The 17,947-nt window shown below is 42.8% G+C and overlaps 1 protein-coding gene across 7 annotated transcripts in view; it reads right to left on the reverse strand.

Annotated features, from left to right (window-relative positions):
* Spata17 (spermatogenesis associated 17) overlaps window positions 1-17,947 on the reverse strand; it is a 178,807-nt gene that overhangs the window by 36,188 nt on the left and 124,672 nt on the right. For all 7 annotated transcript variants that reach the window (XM_006250449.5, NM_001398667.1, XM_039091499.2 and 4 more), the window contains one exon: window positions 9,824-9,959. In XM_006250449.5, coding sequence (XP_006250511.1) covers window positions 9,824-9,959 — 136 coding nt within the window. The remainder of the gene's footprint in view (window positions 1-9,823; window positions 9,960-17,947) is intronic.

Here is a 17,947-nt window from a genome sequence, read left to right on the forward strand (position 1 = left end):
GCACTTTATCAATGAACCATCTCTCTAGCACCTAATATACACACATTTACATGCTCATCTCCAGCCCTAAGGGCTTCCTTTCAGTTCCTTGAAATGTAAAGGTATGTGTTCCCTGAGACCTGAAAGTTCATGTTCTCTGTAATCCCAGAGCTCTTTAGGGACATTCTACTCTCTTATCTGATCACAAGCTAAACACACTCATACACACACAGACAGGCATACGCACTAAACATACAACACAGTAAACACATACGGAGAGACAGAGACAGACAGACAGACAGATGGGGAAGGTATGGAGGAAGGAGGAGAGAGAGAGAAATCTTGCTTTGCTAACTCTCCTTCATATTTTAGCCTCAGCACCATTCCCTTGGGCACACCCCCACTTTCTCTTGCCAACCCTGCTTCCTTGCAGTGCAGTCCTGCAGATCTATGGCTTTCCCATTACAGTATTTGGAGCAATGATTAATGTCCATTATTCCTGGTAAACTATCTGCTCAGTGGGAGCAGAGGCCCTGTTTGCTTTTGCTCAAGGTTATATCCTTGACACCTAGCCTGAGTCTGATCCATACAAGATGCTCAATAAAGATTTGTTGAGTCACTGAAGAAACTTGCCATTAACAGGATTTTCAAGGATCTTTAGCTGGCCCTAAGGGGGTAAAATCCCAATCCTAATAGAAGCTAAATCCAAGCGTCTCTGTGTATCAACCCCTCCATTCAGATAATCACAAGGAGCAGAAGGGAAAACAGACACAACACATTCTCTCACACACAACTAACGAAATAAAATGTTCTAATAGAGTCAATAAATTCCCCAATGATGCAGCGCATGGTGTGTGCAAAGCAGGGGAAAGACCGCTTACAAAATGCTACGTAAGAGGGGAGTGCCACGGAGGATGCAGACCAGTCCTCTCCAGAGGGAGAGCAGACAGAATGTGAATACAGTAAGCACAGTCCAGTGTGTGCTGCTCAAGTCAAACAGGAAGGGACAGAAATAGATCACCCTTTGGACATCAACTAAAGAAGCAACAAAAGTGGGGGTAGGGTTTTGAGAAGAGAAGTCATAGATAGCCACTCTTCCTTCTTGACAGCATCACCTCATGGGCAGTCAGCCTGCTATGCTGACAAAATCACGAAGACTCATCCTATGAGAGAGAATTGCCCAGAGAATATACAAGAACACCAAAACTAGCAATCTTATTAAAGCTCACATTATACTGAAAACATCAGGAAACAACAGCATTCCCAAATAAATCAAATCTTGTCAATTAACAATTAGTAGCTATTTTAGCACACGATACTTAAAGATCACATTCTTAGAGACAAAGGCTAGAAATGAACTAAAAACAAAACACAGAAAGATGTGTTTTTATTTTTATCCAGAAAAGAAATTGAGGACAAAGATAGGTCCATAGTCAGATATAAAAGGTACAATATATGTGGCCAAAATTAAATTTATTTCAGTGACAATTTAATAGGTCTCATTGAAAGAAGGCAGAAAAACAACTAAAAAGGGAAGATAAGATAAAGACATAAATAGAAAGAGTCAGAGAGGAAAAGCGAAAATGGTTGAGATGGAAGCCGAGGGCTGGAGTGATGGCTCACCTCCTAAGGGTGGGGTGATGGCTCACCTCCTAAGGGTGGAGTGATGGCTCACCTCCTAAGGGTGGAGTGATGGCTCACCTCCTAAGGGTGGGGTGATGGCTCACCTCCTAAGGGTGGGGTGATGGCTCACCTGCTAAGGGTGGAGTGATGGCTCACCTCCTAAGGGTGGAGTGATGGCTCACCTCCTAAGGATGGAGTGATGGCTCACCTCCTAAGGGTGGAGTGATGGCTCACCTCCTAAGGGTGGAGTGATGGCTCACCTCCTAAGGGTGGAGTGATGGCTCACCTCCTAAGGGTGGAGTGATGGCTCACCTCCTAAGGGTGGGGTGATGGCTCACCTCCTAAGGATGGGGTGATGGCTCACCTCCTAAGGGTAGAGTGATGGCTCACCTCTCAAGGGTGGAGTGATGGCTCACCTCTCAAGGGTAGAGTGATGGCTCACCTCTCAAGGGTGGAGTGATGGCTCACCTCCTAAGGGTGGAGTGATGGCTCACCTCCTAAGGGTGGAGTGATGGCTCACCTCTCAAGGGTGGAGTGATGGCTCACCTCTCAAGGGTGGAGTGATGGCTCACCTCCTAAGGGCACCTAGGTGTCAGCTTCTAGGACTCATGTTGGCAGTTCATAAACATCCATAATTCTGGCTCCAGGGAATCTGACTCTCTCTTCTGACTAATCTAGGTGTCTTCCCTCTCTGCTCATGTAGACTGTGACTACACACACACACACACACACACACACACACACACACACACACACAGAGAGAGAGAGAGAGAGAGAGAGAGAGAGAGAGAGAGAGAGAGAAATAAAAATAAATCTCTAAGAGAGATGGAAGATGAGCAAAGAAAAACTAACATTAAATATAACCAAAATCCCTGACATAATAAATAAAATACTACAGGGAGAAAAATATTATTAAAGAAAAATATTTAGAAATAATAAAATTCCTAAATCTCTTTATTAAAAAGGACCACAGTGTTGCTAGGAAAATAAATTAAATTAGTAAACTGCCATCCATCTCTTAGTAATGCTGTCAATCAGAATCCATCAGGAAGACCCTCAACTTCCTGGGTGACTGCCTGCTAGGTCATGTGCACACAGGCTGGACTACAGTAGGACTACAAGAATGCAGTGCTGTCTACTGAATAAATAGTCCATACAGGAGGGGTGTGTGTGTGTGTGTGTGTGTGTGTGTGTGTGTGTGTGTGTGTATGTTTGTCTTTACTTGTCCATCTATTGGTAGGCACATAGGCTGGCTCCACAGCCTCTCTGCTGTGAGACAAACACAGGCTGCAAGCATTTCTGTGGTGAGCTGATCTAGCTTACTCCAATAGTGGTGATACAGACATCTATGCTAGCTCTGCTTTAGGGGGTTTGTTCTGTTTAGGTTTTGTTTGGAAGAATCTTCATGCTGTTTTATAGTCTTGTGAAAACCTGATCCTTCAACAAGTTAAATAACCAGGATCTCACAGAAAGTAAAGCAGTGCCCACACTTAGAGGACAGCCATAGGCATAGGGCCGTTCGCCCCTCACCCCCCACAAGAGCAAATGGCCTTTAAAACGTAGACGATTCAAGGTTGGGCATTCGGTTGCAGAGCAAGGCAGAGGTAGGTACTCCGTGATCCTTATAAGATGATGAATTTAACTCTTGTTATTTTGGTTTAACGAAAATGCAGGAAAGACTGAACACATCAATGGTTTGGAGGCTTTAAAACTCCAAAGGGAATTTTTCAGAGCTCACTGATCACACCAGACTGAAGCCTCAGATAGAAAATTTTGTGGGTAAAAGCTACAAAACTTCAAAGTGCCAGCAGACTCTGCCCTCTGCCCACCATGGGGCAGAGCAGCTCGGTGCATGTTTCTGGTGGGTGATGTAAATTCCACAGGTCTCAGGAGCTAACCCTAACCCCATCTCTCCAGAACCCTGTAGTTACTGATAACAGGATGCGGGCATTGCTCCATTTGGGACAATGGGTTACAGGTGCGAAGTGTCTTTTCTATTGGCTGACCATGCTTCTTTGCAAAATTGCACTCCAGCAGGTCGTTCACTGTTTAGACCAAGCCCACTGGGCCGGCTTGCGAAATGAACTCGTCGGCTAGAGACCGCAAACCAGTCCACGGGGAACTAAGGTTTTCAGAAATCCTGGAGCTATCACTGCACGTGATATTTTTCCTTACACCTAAGAAGTCAAATCATAAACTCTGAAATTTCATAGAGTAGCACAAACTGATCTAACAGAGGCAGTGATTGAGATGCAGAGCGAGCCTGTGTGGTGCACAGACACTGTACTGTGCTTGACTATTGACACAACGAAAACTTGGCTCTACGCTTCCATTTTCTTAAGTGCATAGCAGAGTGAGACAAATCTCTACTCCCCGGGTTTATAAAAAATCGCCATAGAGTTGTCCTGAAACTTACTCAGGCTTGGGGAGACTTCACAAGGGTGGTCACGGCCCAACCTCTGAACTTGGTTTATGGAGAGGAAAGGGGGAGGGGACAGAGAGGGGAGAGAGGAGGGATGTGTGTGTGTGTGTGTGTGTGTGTATACATATAATGTGTGTGTGTATATACATACATATGTATATATATATATATATATATGGTTATTTAAGGTCAGCTAATGAGCAAGACATTTCCTTCAATTACGCCTAATTATTTCACTGTTTCCATTTCCTAATGACACGAAACCACACCAAACAAACAACTGTGAAGGGCTGTTGTTCAGCGAGTGCTTAATCATCGATCGGCATGCACAGAAAGATCCTGAAATTCTACAAAGCTGGCTGTAGAAAGGCATCTTTTACCCCAATCAGTGCGTGCAAGCACAGCCATCCCCGCCGAGGCGCACTCGACACTCATGGCTGACTGTGACGACCCACACACAGCACTCGCACATCAATTATGATCATCATAATCACGGTCGTTAAGCTGAATGTTCATTATCATCAGGATGCTGGTGACAGCAGATTCTCTCTCTGGGTGCAGTGGGCAAGCACTCTCAGTCCCACCCAAGTCCCTACAGCAGGCGATGTGGCACATTAAGTCCGTGATGTGTTCCCTATCCTACCGCATCCCAAAGCGTGCTCGGGGAAGGTCAGCTTTATGTTCTCTGCAATATGCTTAGTTCCCTAAATGAATTCTTTGGAGTGCAGGGTATTTCTGTGCTCTGTAATGTATACAGTCAGGACTGGGGCCCAAGTGCATGCGCAGATGAAGCGGAGGGAGGTCTGCTGCCATAATTCAGTTGTAATCAGGCAGACGAGGAGGGAGCTAGCAATACAAACCTTGGCACACAGAAGCTTCTTCCAATTCAGATCAACGACAGAGATGGTCACTTCAATTTCAATAATATGAACATGAATATTTTGGCAAACGAGATGTTTTGAGTGTGTGGAACTGTCGATTGTCAGACACAGAGCTACCCAAACAGATGACATTAACTCCAACTGACCGGAAGCTCCTTAGTTCACACCCATTCTGAGGTCAGCACTCCAGAGAATTGTCATACTCAAGTATTTACCTCAGCTCCAAAGTCTGACCACTTAAAACACCGAGTTAAAACTGAGTAGCTTACTTTGGTGCAGTTCACAAGTATTTTGAAGAAGCATGGGTAATTTGCGTGAATTATAAATTATTTCATTATTTTCACATTTTAAACAATGCAGTATATGGTTGAGGGAATGGCTCAGTGGATAAAGCACTTGCTGACTCAGTGTGAGGACAGGAGTCTGACCTGGCAGACATGGCAACCACCTGTCGTCCTGTGCCGAGGAAAAGCCGGTTTGTCACACTGGCCAGAATCAACAAGCCCCAGGTTCAGTGATGCAGCTCGGAAGACAGGGCAGACGGCAAAGGAAGGGAGGCAGCTTTGGAATCAAACACACATGTAAAATTGTTCCCATGTATGCAAGCGTGCCACATACAGAGACACACATGTAAAATTGTTTCCATGTATGCAAGCGTGCCACATACAAAGACACACATGTAAAATTGTTTCCATGTATGCAAGCGTGCCACATACAAAGACACACATGTAAAATTGTTTCCATGTATGCAAGCGTGCCACATACAAAGACACACATGTAAAATTGTTTCCATATATGCAAGCGTGCCACATACAAAAACACATGCAAAAGGAAAAACACTTCACTACTGGCTCCAGGGCTTTAGGAAAAAATAGTATTGGGTTCTCTCATTCACTGAGTTTGTGAGTTTTCGTATAAAGCTAATGGAGAACTGAGAAAGTAAAAGAAGGAATTATATTGTTTGTATGAATATGAAATGAATTTATATGAGATGAATATGAAATGAATTTATATGAATAGAAAAAGTACTAAATGCATACTTGATATTTTTGCAACTGATGTCCTTTAACCCAGCTAGCTAGCAAGTCCCTTGAGACCTGTAGCTTCTCTGTTTAAAGAAGGCAGTAGAGGAAGTCAGTTCTCCATGGAGACCTCATGATGGCGAGGTGGGTACTTAACTACAATCAACCTGCTACATTACTAAAGCTGCTTTTCTTTGCTTGTGCAGTGCTGCAACCAGGCTCTCACATGCTAGGAGCCCTCAATGTACACTGGAATGCATATAAATACGCCAAGCTCCCTACAGGTGACTATTTCAATACTTGGCCTTTTGTTCTTCTGCATTTTGAACCTAACAACTCATCTGCCAAGATTATCTTTAATCCTCTCACAATAAGCTATGGTCTCTAGTTCTCAGGATTAAGAAGTCACAATTTCTAAATATAAATTAACAGCTGTGTGTATTGTCATACACATGGAATTCCTGCACTCAGGAAGCAGATGCAGGGGATCAATGCAAGTTTGAGATCAGACTCATCTACACGGTGAGTTCCAGGCTAATCAGACATATATACTGCTTAAAACTTGGTAGAATGGCAAACAAGCCCATTTCTAAAAGCTTATTCTTACCCAAGTTATTTAATATCAAGTCAAAACAAATATTTAAAATAACTCCAAGATTTAACAATTCACAATATTCATGAGACAGCTAATTCAGAATATATAGATTGTTTGACCTCTTAGAAGAATACAGCTAGTACATCATTTGACGAGTAACAAAGGGACATAGGAAGGAATAAGGGAGAGAGGAAGGGAGGAAGCTAAGCAGGGAGGAAGGGAGGCGATGCCCACTTGCACTTTCTTACAGTCTACACAATGCGGGGAAGGCAGTGCTTTATTAAGGTTTACTGAATCTCTACTCTTTTTTCTCTTAATTCTCATGAATTAAAGATCATCTCTAGTGAGATTTCTAAAATAAGTTATAATAAAATAAGTTATTCCCCCTTCTAGTGAGTATTCAAATATTTTTCTGCTTTATGAAGTTGCTTAACTGAGACAGACACACAAGTGCTTGAAGTTTTGGACTCCGGTAAGCGAGTGGGCTGCAAAGCTCTAAAGGGAAGGAATGGCTTTACTTCAGGAAACGAACGCTGCACACAAGGATCTTTCCTACTGTGATGGAGATAAATGTGTTAAAGTTACTTAGACTTTCAAGGAAGAGTTGCTGGCTGGATTCAACTAAATGGTGCAAAGGCACTATTGTGAAAAGTTACACTGACTAGAAAATGCAATACACATCACATCTACAAACACCACAGGAAACGAAAGAGTGAGAGCTCCTATCTAGTTTGTATTCAGAAGGTCGCATATTGGTGGAAAATGACAAGAAAATGGCTTATTGTGGGATTTTGTAAAATGACACAATAAACCACACCTCAGCCTGACAATCAGTCCTGAGGACAAATGACTTACAGTAGAGACCTTAGACTTGGAATTTCTAGCATTGGAGAACCTTTAAACAGAATGGCCTAATAGTGACAGTTGAGAAGGGATCTCATGGATAGGTGGGAGGCTCATCATGCCTGCAATCTGATTTTCATCCCTGGAACTCAGACTAGAGAGAGAAGAGTGTCCTGAAACCATCCTTGGACACCCACGTGCGTACCATGCATGTGAACACCCTCACGTAACCCCCCATGCTAATGATAATAAGAAATCAAAACGTTAAACAGGCACCTTGTGCCATGACATGTTCAAATCTCTCTCTCTCTCTCTCTCTCTCTCTCTCTCTCTCTCTCTCTCTCTCTCTCTCTCTCTCAAAATCCCATATTCATATTATAGATTCAGAAGGAAAGAAGTGAGGAAACATGTCTTACAGGGAGACACGACATAGCAGAAACAGCAGTTTTCTGAAAGATGCTAAGGAGGATGGTCAGCCTTTAACACAGACTGGACTAGAGCTGGGTTAGAGCAGCAAAGGCACTGACCCTGAACTGAGTGGGAAGAAGGCAGAGTGGACGCAGGCTGTGGGCTCCCCGTGCTTTGCAGGACTGGGCAACTGCTCTTCAAGAGAATGGGAGAATGATCCCACAAGGCAACTCAGGAACCACCCTGGCTGCTGCTGCTCCCACAGACAGGACAGAGAGCCTTCCTACAGTGCCAGGAGGCTAGGATGGCTGTTCCCAATGTCCAAGGGCCCACGCCAGCCCTCGCAGAGAGCCAGAGCAGAGGCTCTGCAGTGGGACTTTAGCCCAGCTCCATCTCCAAGCCCTGGGGTCTCACCACTGTGCTCTCTCCTCCGAGGGTGACTCTAACTCACATGCAGTAGGTAGAATCTATCCTTTTGTACCTGGCCTTTGTCATTGGGCATGCAGTCTTCAGGGTCATCCATGTCATGAATGACAGGATTTTTTGCTTTTTATGGCGTAATAATATTCCAGTGTGTGCACTTCATTTCCTTATGCACTTGTCTGTGTAGCTGTCCTGGATATTGTGAATGTTGCTGCAGTGACCCTGGTGTCACTTACCTCTTTAACACACGACTACTAATTCCACTCCTTTTGGAGTTAGGCTCAGAAGTCTGACTATTCGGTCAAATTGTAACACAAAGGCTATTGTAGCCCACACTCTCACAAACAGCACAGGGTTTCATTTGCTCACAACTTGGCCATTTTCCTTCTGGGTTTTGGTAATTGTTATTCTATCAGGCATGAGATGACACACTGTGGTTTTGATTTGCATTTTCAGTGTAATTTTAGTGATGCTATATATCTGTCCACAGAGCTGCTCACACATTTTGGATGTTGGCCCTTATTACAATGTGTGGCTCCGAGTATCTTCCCCATCCCACTGGATATCTCTCACTCTGCTGGCTAGTGGCGTTGCCCTCTCTGCTGGTTAGTGGTTCCTGTGTCTCTTGCTCTGCCAATTAGAGGTTCTTATGTCTAAGTCAGTTAGCCTGACATGGTGTCATTGCCTCTGCTAGTGCTGCTTCCAAGGGCATATCCAGAGAGCACGGCTGAGCCCATCATCAAAGGTTTCTTGAAATCTTGAATGTGCGTTGAGTTGATGACTAACATGGTGAGAAGTGAATACCCCGTTTCCCTTTCCGGCATCAGAATGCCCATCTTCCCAGCACTGTCTGCTGAGTCATGGTTCATGGGCCATGCATTTGGCCCCGCTCTTGAGGATCCATTCGGCATACACATGTGGGCATAGGTTCTTACCTTCTCTCCCATGCCATCAGTCAGTGTTCGTGTTTGAGTGCCCAGACCATGTGTGCTGTTTTGACTACTATAGCAATGCAATATCTTTTGAAATTAACTAGCGTGACACTTCTAACTTTGTTAATTTTGTTCACTTGATTTTCTAGGGTCATTATGGCAGTAAGAACAGATACCCCTTATAGATGCCTCTAAAACCTACATGCTCTGCACACATTACAAATGTGCACAGTGCATACACATACGTGCCAGGTGTATACAGCCCACAGTTATAGCCTATGTCCTTCTGTGCACACATAGTACACATGCACAGAGACTGAGAGCGAGACATCTGGCCTCCATGGTCCACCTTCCATTCCACACTAGGACTTCCCCTTTAAACTCCAGCCCATCATCTGACAAAGTCAGTGATCCAGGTCATGATTATAGGATTTGTCACCATAAAACATACGTTCAGAGCAGAGTAATGCAAAGAACTAATGCAAATCTCTCATGGACACAACTGCATTATCCTTACAAAAAGAGTTTCAAGTAAGTTTATAACTGATGGTCACAGCTATAATGAGAACAATTGCATCTGCTAGAGTCTGTATCCATCTTCAGCCATTTACAAGTGGTGCCATGTCCTAGTCCTGTCATCACTGTCTGCCTTAGCCATTTAAAGGAGCCTCCTTTCTACTGCATCATGGACCCACCTTGTCAGAGATCCACTTCTTCGGGTCTTGACAGCGAAAGTACTTCTGTCCATAAGAGGGAGAATCATACGTGCTCAACGTGTGTATCATTGGGATGTACGTCTCCTTTTTATGGTAGGAAGAAAATGGCAAAAACCTGAAACAGGAAACATTCACGGTTAGACTTCCAGAAACAACCGAGTCAAAGAGTTTAGAAGGCAAGGGTTTAGAAGCAGAGCACCTGCACTCACTTCAACCCTGGCCGCTGTTACAAGCACTGGCTTCTGGGACCCCTCCTTTCCTATTTGTCTAGTGATGAAGACATTCAAAGGTTCCTAATGGGAATTTTGTGAGTTTTAAATATATAATGATGCTGACTATCCAATCAACAATTTGAAGGTGACAGGTTTTTCAAATTTCATAATATAAACAAAATGGCATTTTAAAATTGTTTAAATCTCAAAAATACAAAAAGCAAAAGAAATACTATGCAACACAGGCAGTTCTTACTGACATCAGGTTTCTGAAATCAAAGCTCATGGCACACCCCCCTGTGAAGGCATATCTGATCAGGTGTGAATCAAAGACCACCTCTGCTCCCACCTCAGCTCTGCTTTGCTCCTGACTTCCTTACCTAGTCGCATGACCTCCATGAGTCCTGACTTCCACACAGAGCTGCTATGAGCAACAAGCGACTGCATGTGGACCATCATTTAGCACGGAGTCTGACTAGGACACAGGCCGTGCACATGGTGAGCAAGGGAAGTGTCCTGCTGCATCTGGCAGCGTTTTATTTCATTTTGATCTTTGTGATTAGTGTACGTATTAGTGGTTATACGCAGAAGACTAACTCTCACACTCCTACCGCACTGTCCCTGCAGTAGGCTCTCTGTGCAACCTGGCAACTTGTCCTGCTGGCCCTGCTAAATCCTCATTGGAACTCAACAAATAAAAGAACAGAACTGTTAAAGAACAGAACACTTTTAAGCATCCATGAGAAAGAAGACAGAAGAACACAAGCTGGAGACAGCAAGGGGCCCTTTCTTAGCAGGTGGGAAGAGGATTGGGAACATGTGACAGAGAAAGTATGAGGAAAACGAATGTTAATGTAAGAATCAGGACAGAGTGATGCCCAAGAAAATTAAAAGGCTCTCTCTCTCTCTCTCTCTCTCTCTCTCTCTCTCTCTCAGGACTCTGAAAACTGATGCTGTGGTCACTGCAGAAGGTGAGATTGATGACGAAAGCTGAAGCAGGCAGATCAAAAGCATCCCTAAGTGACTGAGTGAGGCCCTGGCTTTGTGTTCCCAGTCTGCATCCCATGTATTCATTAAGACACAGGCTCAGATACTCTGACATGAAGAGTTCGCCCTCCAGCCCCCGAAGCCCAGAACTAACACAGTGCAGTGTGCCTCAGACTGAGGGAACACTGGATGGAGTGAGGGAGCACTGGATGGAGTGAGGGAGCACTGGATGGAGTGAGGGAGCACTGGATGGAGTGAGGGAACACTGGATGGAGTGAGGGAGCACTGGATGGAGTGAGGGAGCACTGGATGGAGTGAGGGAGCACTGGATGGAGTGAGGGAACACTGGATGGAGTGAGGGAGCACTGGATGGAGTGAGGGAGCACTGGATGGAGTGAGGGAGCACTGGATGGAGTGAGGGAACACTGGATGGAGTGAGGGAGCACTGGATGGAGTGAGGGAGCACTGGATGGAGTGAGGGAGCACTGGATGGAGTGAGGGAGCACTGGATGGAGTGAGGGAGCACTGGATGGAGTGGTACCCAGGGAGTGTATCCCACAGTCCATCCATTTGCTTCTTCCTCTGCTCATCTGTAAACAGACTGTCACGGGAACCTATGCAAAACTATTGCAACTTCTCGAAAACATAGCAAACTTCCAGAGACGTGTGCTCAAGGGCCAACCTTGAGAAATATTTTAATTAAAAGCTCATTTTGTGGTATAATGGAGTCTCCCCATCAAAAAGCAAATCACACTCAGTTTCTGGTTAGATTTGTTTCCTAACTGGAAAAATCAAGGTATCATAGTGTAGTAACCAGGTTCCAAGGGGATATGGTGCTCAGGAAATAAGAAGTAGTTGTTTTTTTTTCTTTTTTCAAAATAAGGGATATTTTAAAAAAAGAAAAGCCTGAAAACTAAAAATATACAGCAAGTTGAAGTAACTAACTAAGGAAAATATTTTAAAACTTCGAGTTTAGTAAAGTTGAGGCTTAGGAAATGTTGATTAAACCATTACTGTGTCCTGATATTTTCACATAGTACATTTAACTAACACAAGATACTTTAAAATATAAGTCCAAATTAAAGTTTTATTTATCACTGTGTTCCTATGTCTGCTTAAACAATAAACATAGAAAAAGTCCTACTTTAGTCATTTAATTTGGACCACTGAACTTTATATTTTCAATAATATTTAACATTTTAACAATGCAAATAGAAAGCTTTAAGTTTACAAAGTTAGTTACCAGAGCATGAAGTATTTGCATGTATGCATGGAAACCAGCTTCCATGAAGACAAATTATAGTCTTTCTGATGCTAATTTGCACACGGGATGGACCTCACAGACATGCAGAATTAACGTGGCCCCAGTGTCCCTGAGTACTCGTAGATGGTGTTAGGAGTGGCTGCATTTAGTCTTTGTCTCTCCTTGAATGGTGTTTCAATACATTTTTCTTTTGTGTCTGTGTAAAATTTGTTCATGTGCAAAATGAAGGCACGGACAAGGCCCACAAATGAATCCTACTTTAATTTAGCCACAGTGACTCAATGAAGTCACATGCATGTGTGGTCTTGAGTGTATGCATATGTACATAAAGTGTATATTCAAAAATACCTGCAAGTTGCGTAATCTTTAAATAACTTTTATCTTAAAATTAATAAAATGACTTAACCGTCAAACAAATGGTTATGAAAGTTTAAAATTCACAAGGTAGGTGATTGTTAAACTTTGGTTAGTGTACATTTATTTTAAACTTTCTTCTCCAAGCTGAAACATATCCTTTGTTGCACTTTGTGCCTTCACTGGGCGCTGCTCAGTCACCTGGACTCCACGTCTCAGAAAATGTGGGCTAGCCTACGGTTTCTATAATCTTACTGAAGATGCAGATCTGGAGAAATAAGTACGTTTTTATTACACTTTAAACTTACTTCATATATGTGCGCAGGATATGTGGGCCATGGACACGTGGAAGTCAGAGCACAACTTCAGAGTCTGTTCTTGCCTTTCAATGTGTGGGACCAAGTAACTGGACTCAGGTGGTGACACTCGGTGGCAAGTGCCTGTCTGCTAAGTTATCTCACTGCCCAGATCTAAGGAAAACGTCTTCAAAGCAGTGTGAGATAAAGGGACATATGCTGGTGACTCACCACTTGGAGGGACAATTCTAGATTTGCCAGAAGTCCGAGGAAGCAGTAGTTGAAAACGGTTTCAGAAAATGATCTATTGTAATTGACTTGGAATGTTAATATACTTAGTGTAATTTTCTAAATAACACCAACAAATTACCCTTCTTTCTGCCTTACAACTCTGTTTAATTTCCCATCTCTTCATATAATCTTATTACTGTCATTCATAATTCTAGGTTTCTCACCAACCCACTTATTTTTACTGACAGGTAATTCAAATCTTCAAATCATGAAGCTCAATCTAGTATTGATTCAAGCCTCAAATCTTCAGCCTTGCTTAAGCTTTGTACACTGAACTCCATCTGCCCGTTTTCTCTGTGCCCTAACTGCCTTTGTAGCCAGTCTGCCGTCCTTTACCCTCTGGGCTCCTGTGCATGCTCCTCCTGTTGACATGTTGATCCTCTGCTCTCCTCAGAATCCAGTTCAACTCTCCCCTCTCCTAGACAGCTGAGTCCACTTAACCCAGCCACCCTTGTTTCTCCATTGCCTAAATGTTACTCATTCAACTGACATTAAGGGGGATTTTCTGTACAATTATCCCTTTGGAAACCACAGATATGTGGTGGAAGATACAGAATACTTGGAAAGAATTCTCCTTATAGGAGGAGACAGGGAACTGGGGAAGAGCACACAAAACATGTGATGGGGGACAAAGTACAGAGGCAACAAGTGACCAGAGGAAGGCCGTATTTGTTCATGTGTGTGTGTACATGTCAGTGTTCATGCATGTGTACATGTCAGTGTTCATGCGTGTGTATATGTCCGTGTTCATGCGTGTGTACATGCCAGTGTTTATGCGTGCATACATGTTGAAGGGAGCTTGGAACTGAGGGCAGCTTAAGCTTTTGCCTGTCAGAGTTGAATAAGGAAAGATGAGCTTGTAGAAGTCAGGGAGCTGGTGACTGTGTGTGTGTGTGTGTGTGTGTGTGTGTGTGTGTGTGTTGCTCTGCCAATCACTTAAATTAGCCAGACCTGTGAGTTAGAATCAACTGGAAACACTTCAAACTCATACCCTATGAGCTGAACTTTCTCGTGGTTGAGATTCTGATTCTATGTCTATAACCCGAAAGTGACATACACTTCACTGTCCCTAACTAATTCGCTGCCCTAACACTAAAGCAAATCTCAGAGACCTGCATTCAATCTTCTCTGTATAGTTTGTCCCCAAGGGGAAGGGCATATTGTCATCACCATGGTGTTAGCCAGTGACTCTACACTGATGATTTATTTCTCCCTGCAGAAACATGTCTTTCTTTAACACAAGAACAGTGTTTTCCAGTGCACACTGGGGATACTGAGCAGTCTACAGAGGAAAATCAAACAGTGAGCGGTGTAACAAAAGCCTTCTTATCAACCAGCTGCCTCTCTGATTCATTTGTCTGTGCTTCCTATCCTTTAAGTTCAGTCCATTACCATTTAATTAGTCATCAAGTTTTTTGATGGCTTTTGTTCCCCTCAATCAGAATCCTGGCTCATGGCCTAACTCATAAGGAATGTATCTGCCTCACATGACACGTGCTCCTCTGAACCATACTTGATTCATGTGTTGATGGGATGTGTCCATTGACTTAATATGTCTGTGTCCTAAGTACATTCTTTGAGTGGGCCAATCTGATAATTCAAACTAAGCAAAACAAATCCTTTATCACAAGTATGACTGAAAAACCATTAGCTGTGTCTTCTGCAAACTTCTTTAGATTTTGAGGGCTTTAAAGACAGGGCAGAACTTTAGTGTTCTGTGGTCATTTGTTGAAGACAATTTTTTTTTCTTCCAAAGAGCAAGTCAACAAGAGAGCATAGCTCTCACCTCATGCCAGCAGAATAAAGGGTTCTTATGTAGACAGAGTCTAGAACTTAATTACAAAGGCTTATATATCCCCAGTGCTATGAGGTACCAGAACTTCACTAGAAAAATTAAGCTAGAAAAGGGAAGGCAGTACTTGGTGAATTTCAACTGGAAGTTGGCTGGAAGAGGCCTAGGTATCATTGTCACAGAGACTGAGGCTCAGTCACTTTACGGATAGTGTGATTGCCCAGAGACTGCTCTCCTCTCAGGCCTGTTTGGAACAGCCTGTGCTAACCGGGTCAGCTAATTTTGCTTTTAACTTTAAAGGGCTCTGAAGATTAATGAATGGTGCATGCTGGGTTAGTAATTAAAATAACGGGGAGTTACAAATAAAAGTTAAATTGTAAAGGAAACATGAAAATATATGATATACTATCATAATATATAACAACAGTTCAGAAATGTAAAAATTATCAAGGTGCAAGGTGTGTTTTTTAATTACACCCATAGAGAGGTTATGTGATGCATTGTTCCCTTCCTCATCAGTATTCTTTAGTGATACATCCCGGCAGATCTAATGCATATATAGAATACTTTAATGTCTTTTAAAAATGCTGTTTTAATCTAGTTTTTAACCCTTCCTATAGCACTTTGTCTACACAGCATGTATGAAAAGATGCTGGTCTTCAGAAATACTAGAGAATGTCTAGAAGCAAGTATTACAGCATTGACCAGGAGCCTCATCTAAGCCAAGTTACAAACTTGCATCACGTACAAAACAGATTAAATTCACATTTTGCATGTTTTTCCCATTAGTTTCAGGCGTGCTGGGAGAGCTCAGGAGTCAGATTGCTAGTTTACTTTGCTCCTAATATTTATAGGATAGTCCCCATTTCACCTACATCTCTGAATAATTATTGAAAATTAACAAGTTCAATCGTCCCAAAAGACCAATTCTTCCTCTGATCCAGGATTAGTATCTAGAGTACATAAAGAATGAGAAAATGCTACTGCATTGGTGGAGTGCAGATGTCTTTTCAGTTGTCAGCCTTCCCTTTAGCAACTGAGCCATCCCTCCAGATCAGAATGCAGGGTCTAACATAAAAATCTGCATACATTTAAACCATGGCTTGTCTACAACATGCCTGAATGGTGATGGTCTCTTCTGAGGAAATGCCTGCTTGTTACCACAAGTTTCAATCCTTCATGTTCTTACTCCAAAGCTATGAAACAATCTTGAGTCCTAATCACCAAAGGATCCCTCAAGTTTAGTTCAGCTTAGAGTTAATCTCACCACCTAATCTGGGCTTTCCCTTGATTTGGGAAAGCTTTTATACATTTTGATACTATTACAAATTGCTCTACATTTGGTGACTTAAACTTGATGAAGGTCAGAAGTCTGAAATGAGTGTTATTGGGCTGAAATGGAGGACAGAGACAGAGAGACAGAAAGACACACACACAGACATACACACACAGACACACAGACACAGACACACACACATACACACACACACAGACACACAGACACACACAATGCTTCCTTGTGGAGGCTCTAGGTAGAATCATGGTTTGGGTCTGAAATGTCTCTAACAGGCTCACGTGCTTAAAGATTTACTTTTGATATAACTCTAATTAAGGATGTGAAAGACTTGTATAATAAAAATATTAGGACGCACAAGACAGAAATCGAAGACAACAGCAGAGCATGGATCTCCCAAGCTCATTGACTGGTAGTGCTGGTTATGAAATGGCCATCTTAGTGAAGGCAATCCACAGAGTCAATGTAATCTCCATCACAACTGCAACACAACTCTTCATACCGATCTTGAATTTCTTATGGAAACACAAATGCGCGCGCGCGCACACACACACACACACACACACACACACACACAGAGACAGAGACAGAGACAGAGACAGAGAGACAGAAAGACACACACACAGACATACACACACATACACACACAGAGAGAGACAGAAAGACAGAGAGACAGAGTAAGAGACACACACAGACATACACACACATACACAGACACACAGACACAGACACACACAGACATACACACACATACAGACACACACACACACACACACACACACACTCACACAGACTCACACGAGGATAGTTAAAATAATCCGGAATAATAATAAGAACTGAAATTATCTACATCATCCCAAATTTCAATTGTATTACAGAGCCATACTAATGGAAGTCGGATGGCATAGGCAAGAACACAGACATGTTGGTCAACAGAATCAACTTGAAGATGCAAACACACAAGTCCATATGCCTTATAGACACTGGGCTTTGGACAAAGAATCTATAATCCACACTAGAGAAAAAGACAACATCTCCAGCAAATGGTGGTGATAACGTCGGATGGCTGTGTGTAAGATTTAAATAGATCCTGATATCACCTTGCACAAAACTCAGTTCCAAGTGGACCAAGGGCCTCAGTGTAAGACTGGCCATCCTGAATCTGGAAGGAGTGGGAACAGGCTTGAACCCATTAGCACAGGAAAGAGCTTTCTGATCAGGACATTGACAATGCAGGCCACGATCAATAAACAAGGCCTTATGAAGCCGACAAGCTTCTGTATAGCCAAGGAAGCCATCACTGGACAAAGATGCAGCCTAAAGAACAGGAAGTCATATGGTTAGATCTAAAATACAGGAAGAACTAAAATATCTGAACACCAACAAAACAAACCACCTAACTAAAAAGTAGAGAACAGAACGAAAAAAGAACAAGAAACAAAAATGGCGAAAATCATTTAAGAAATTGTTCAACACCCTTAGTCATCAGGGAAATACAAATAAAACTACTTTGAGGTTTAATTTTACCCAGCCAGAATAGCCAGGATCAAAAAAATAAATGGCAGCACATGCAGGCAAGGATGTGGGGATGCGGTGGGAGTGGAAACTTACAT

Source organism: Rattus norvegicus, chromosome 13 (assembly GCF_036323735.1).
Source record: "Rattus norvegicus strain BN/NHsdMcwi chromosome 13, GRCr8, whole genome shotgun sequence".
Taxonomy (NCBI): Eukaryota; Metazoa; Chordata; class Mammalia; order Rodentia; family Muridae; genus Rattus; species Rattus norvegicus.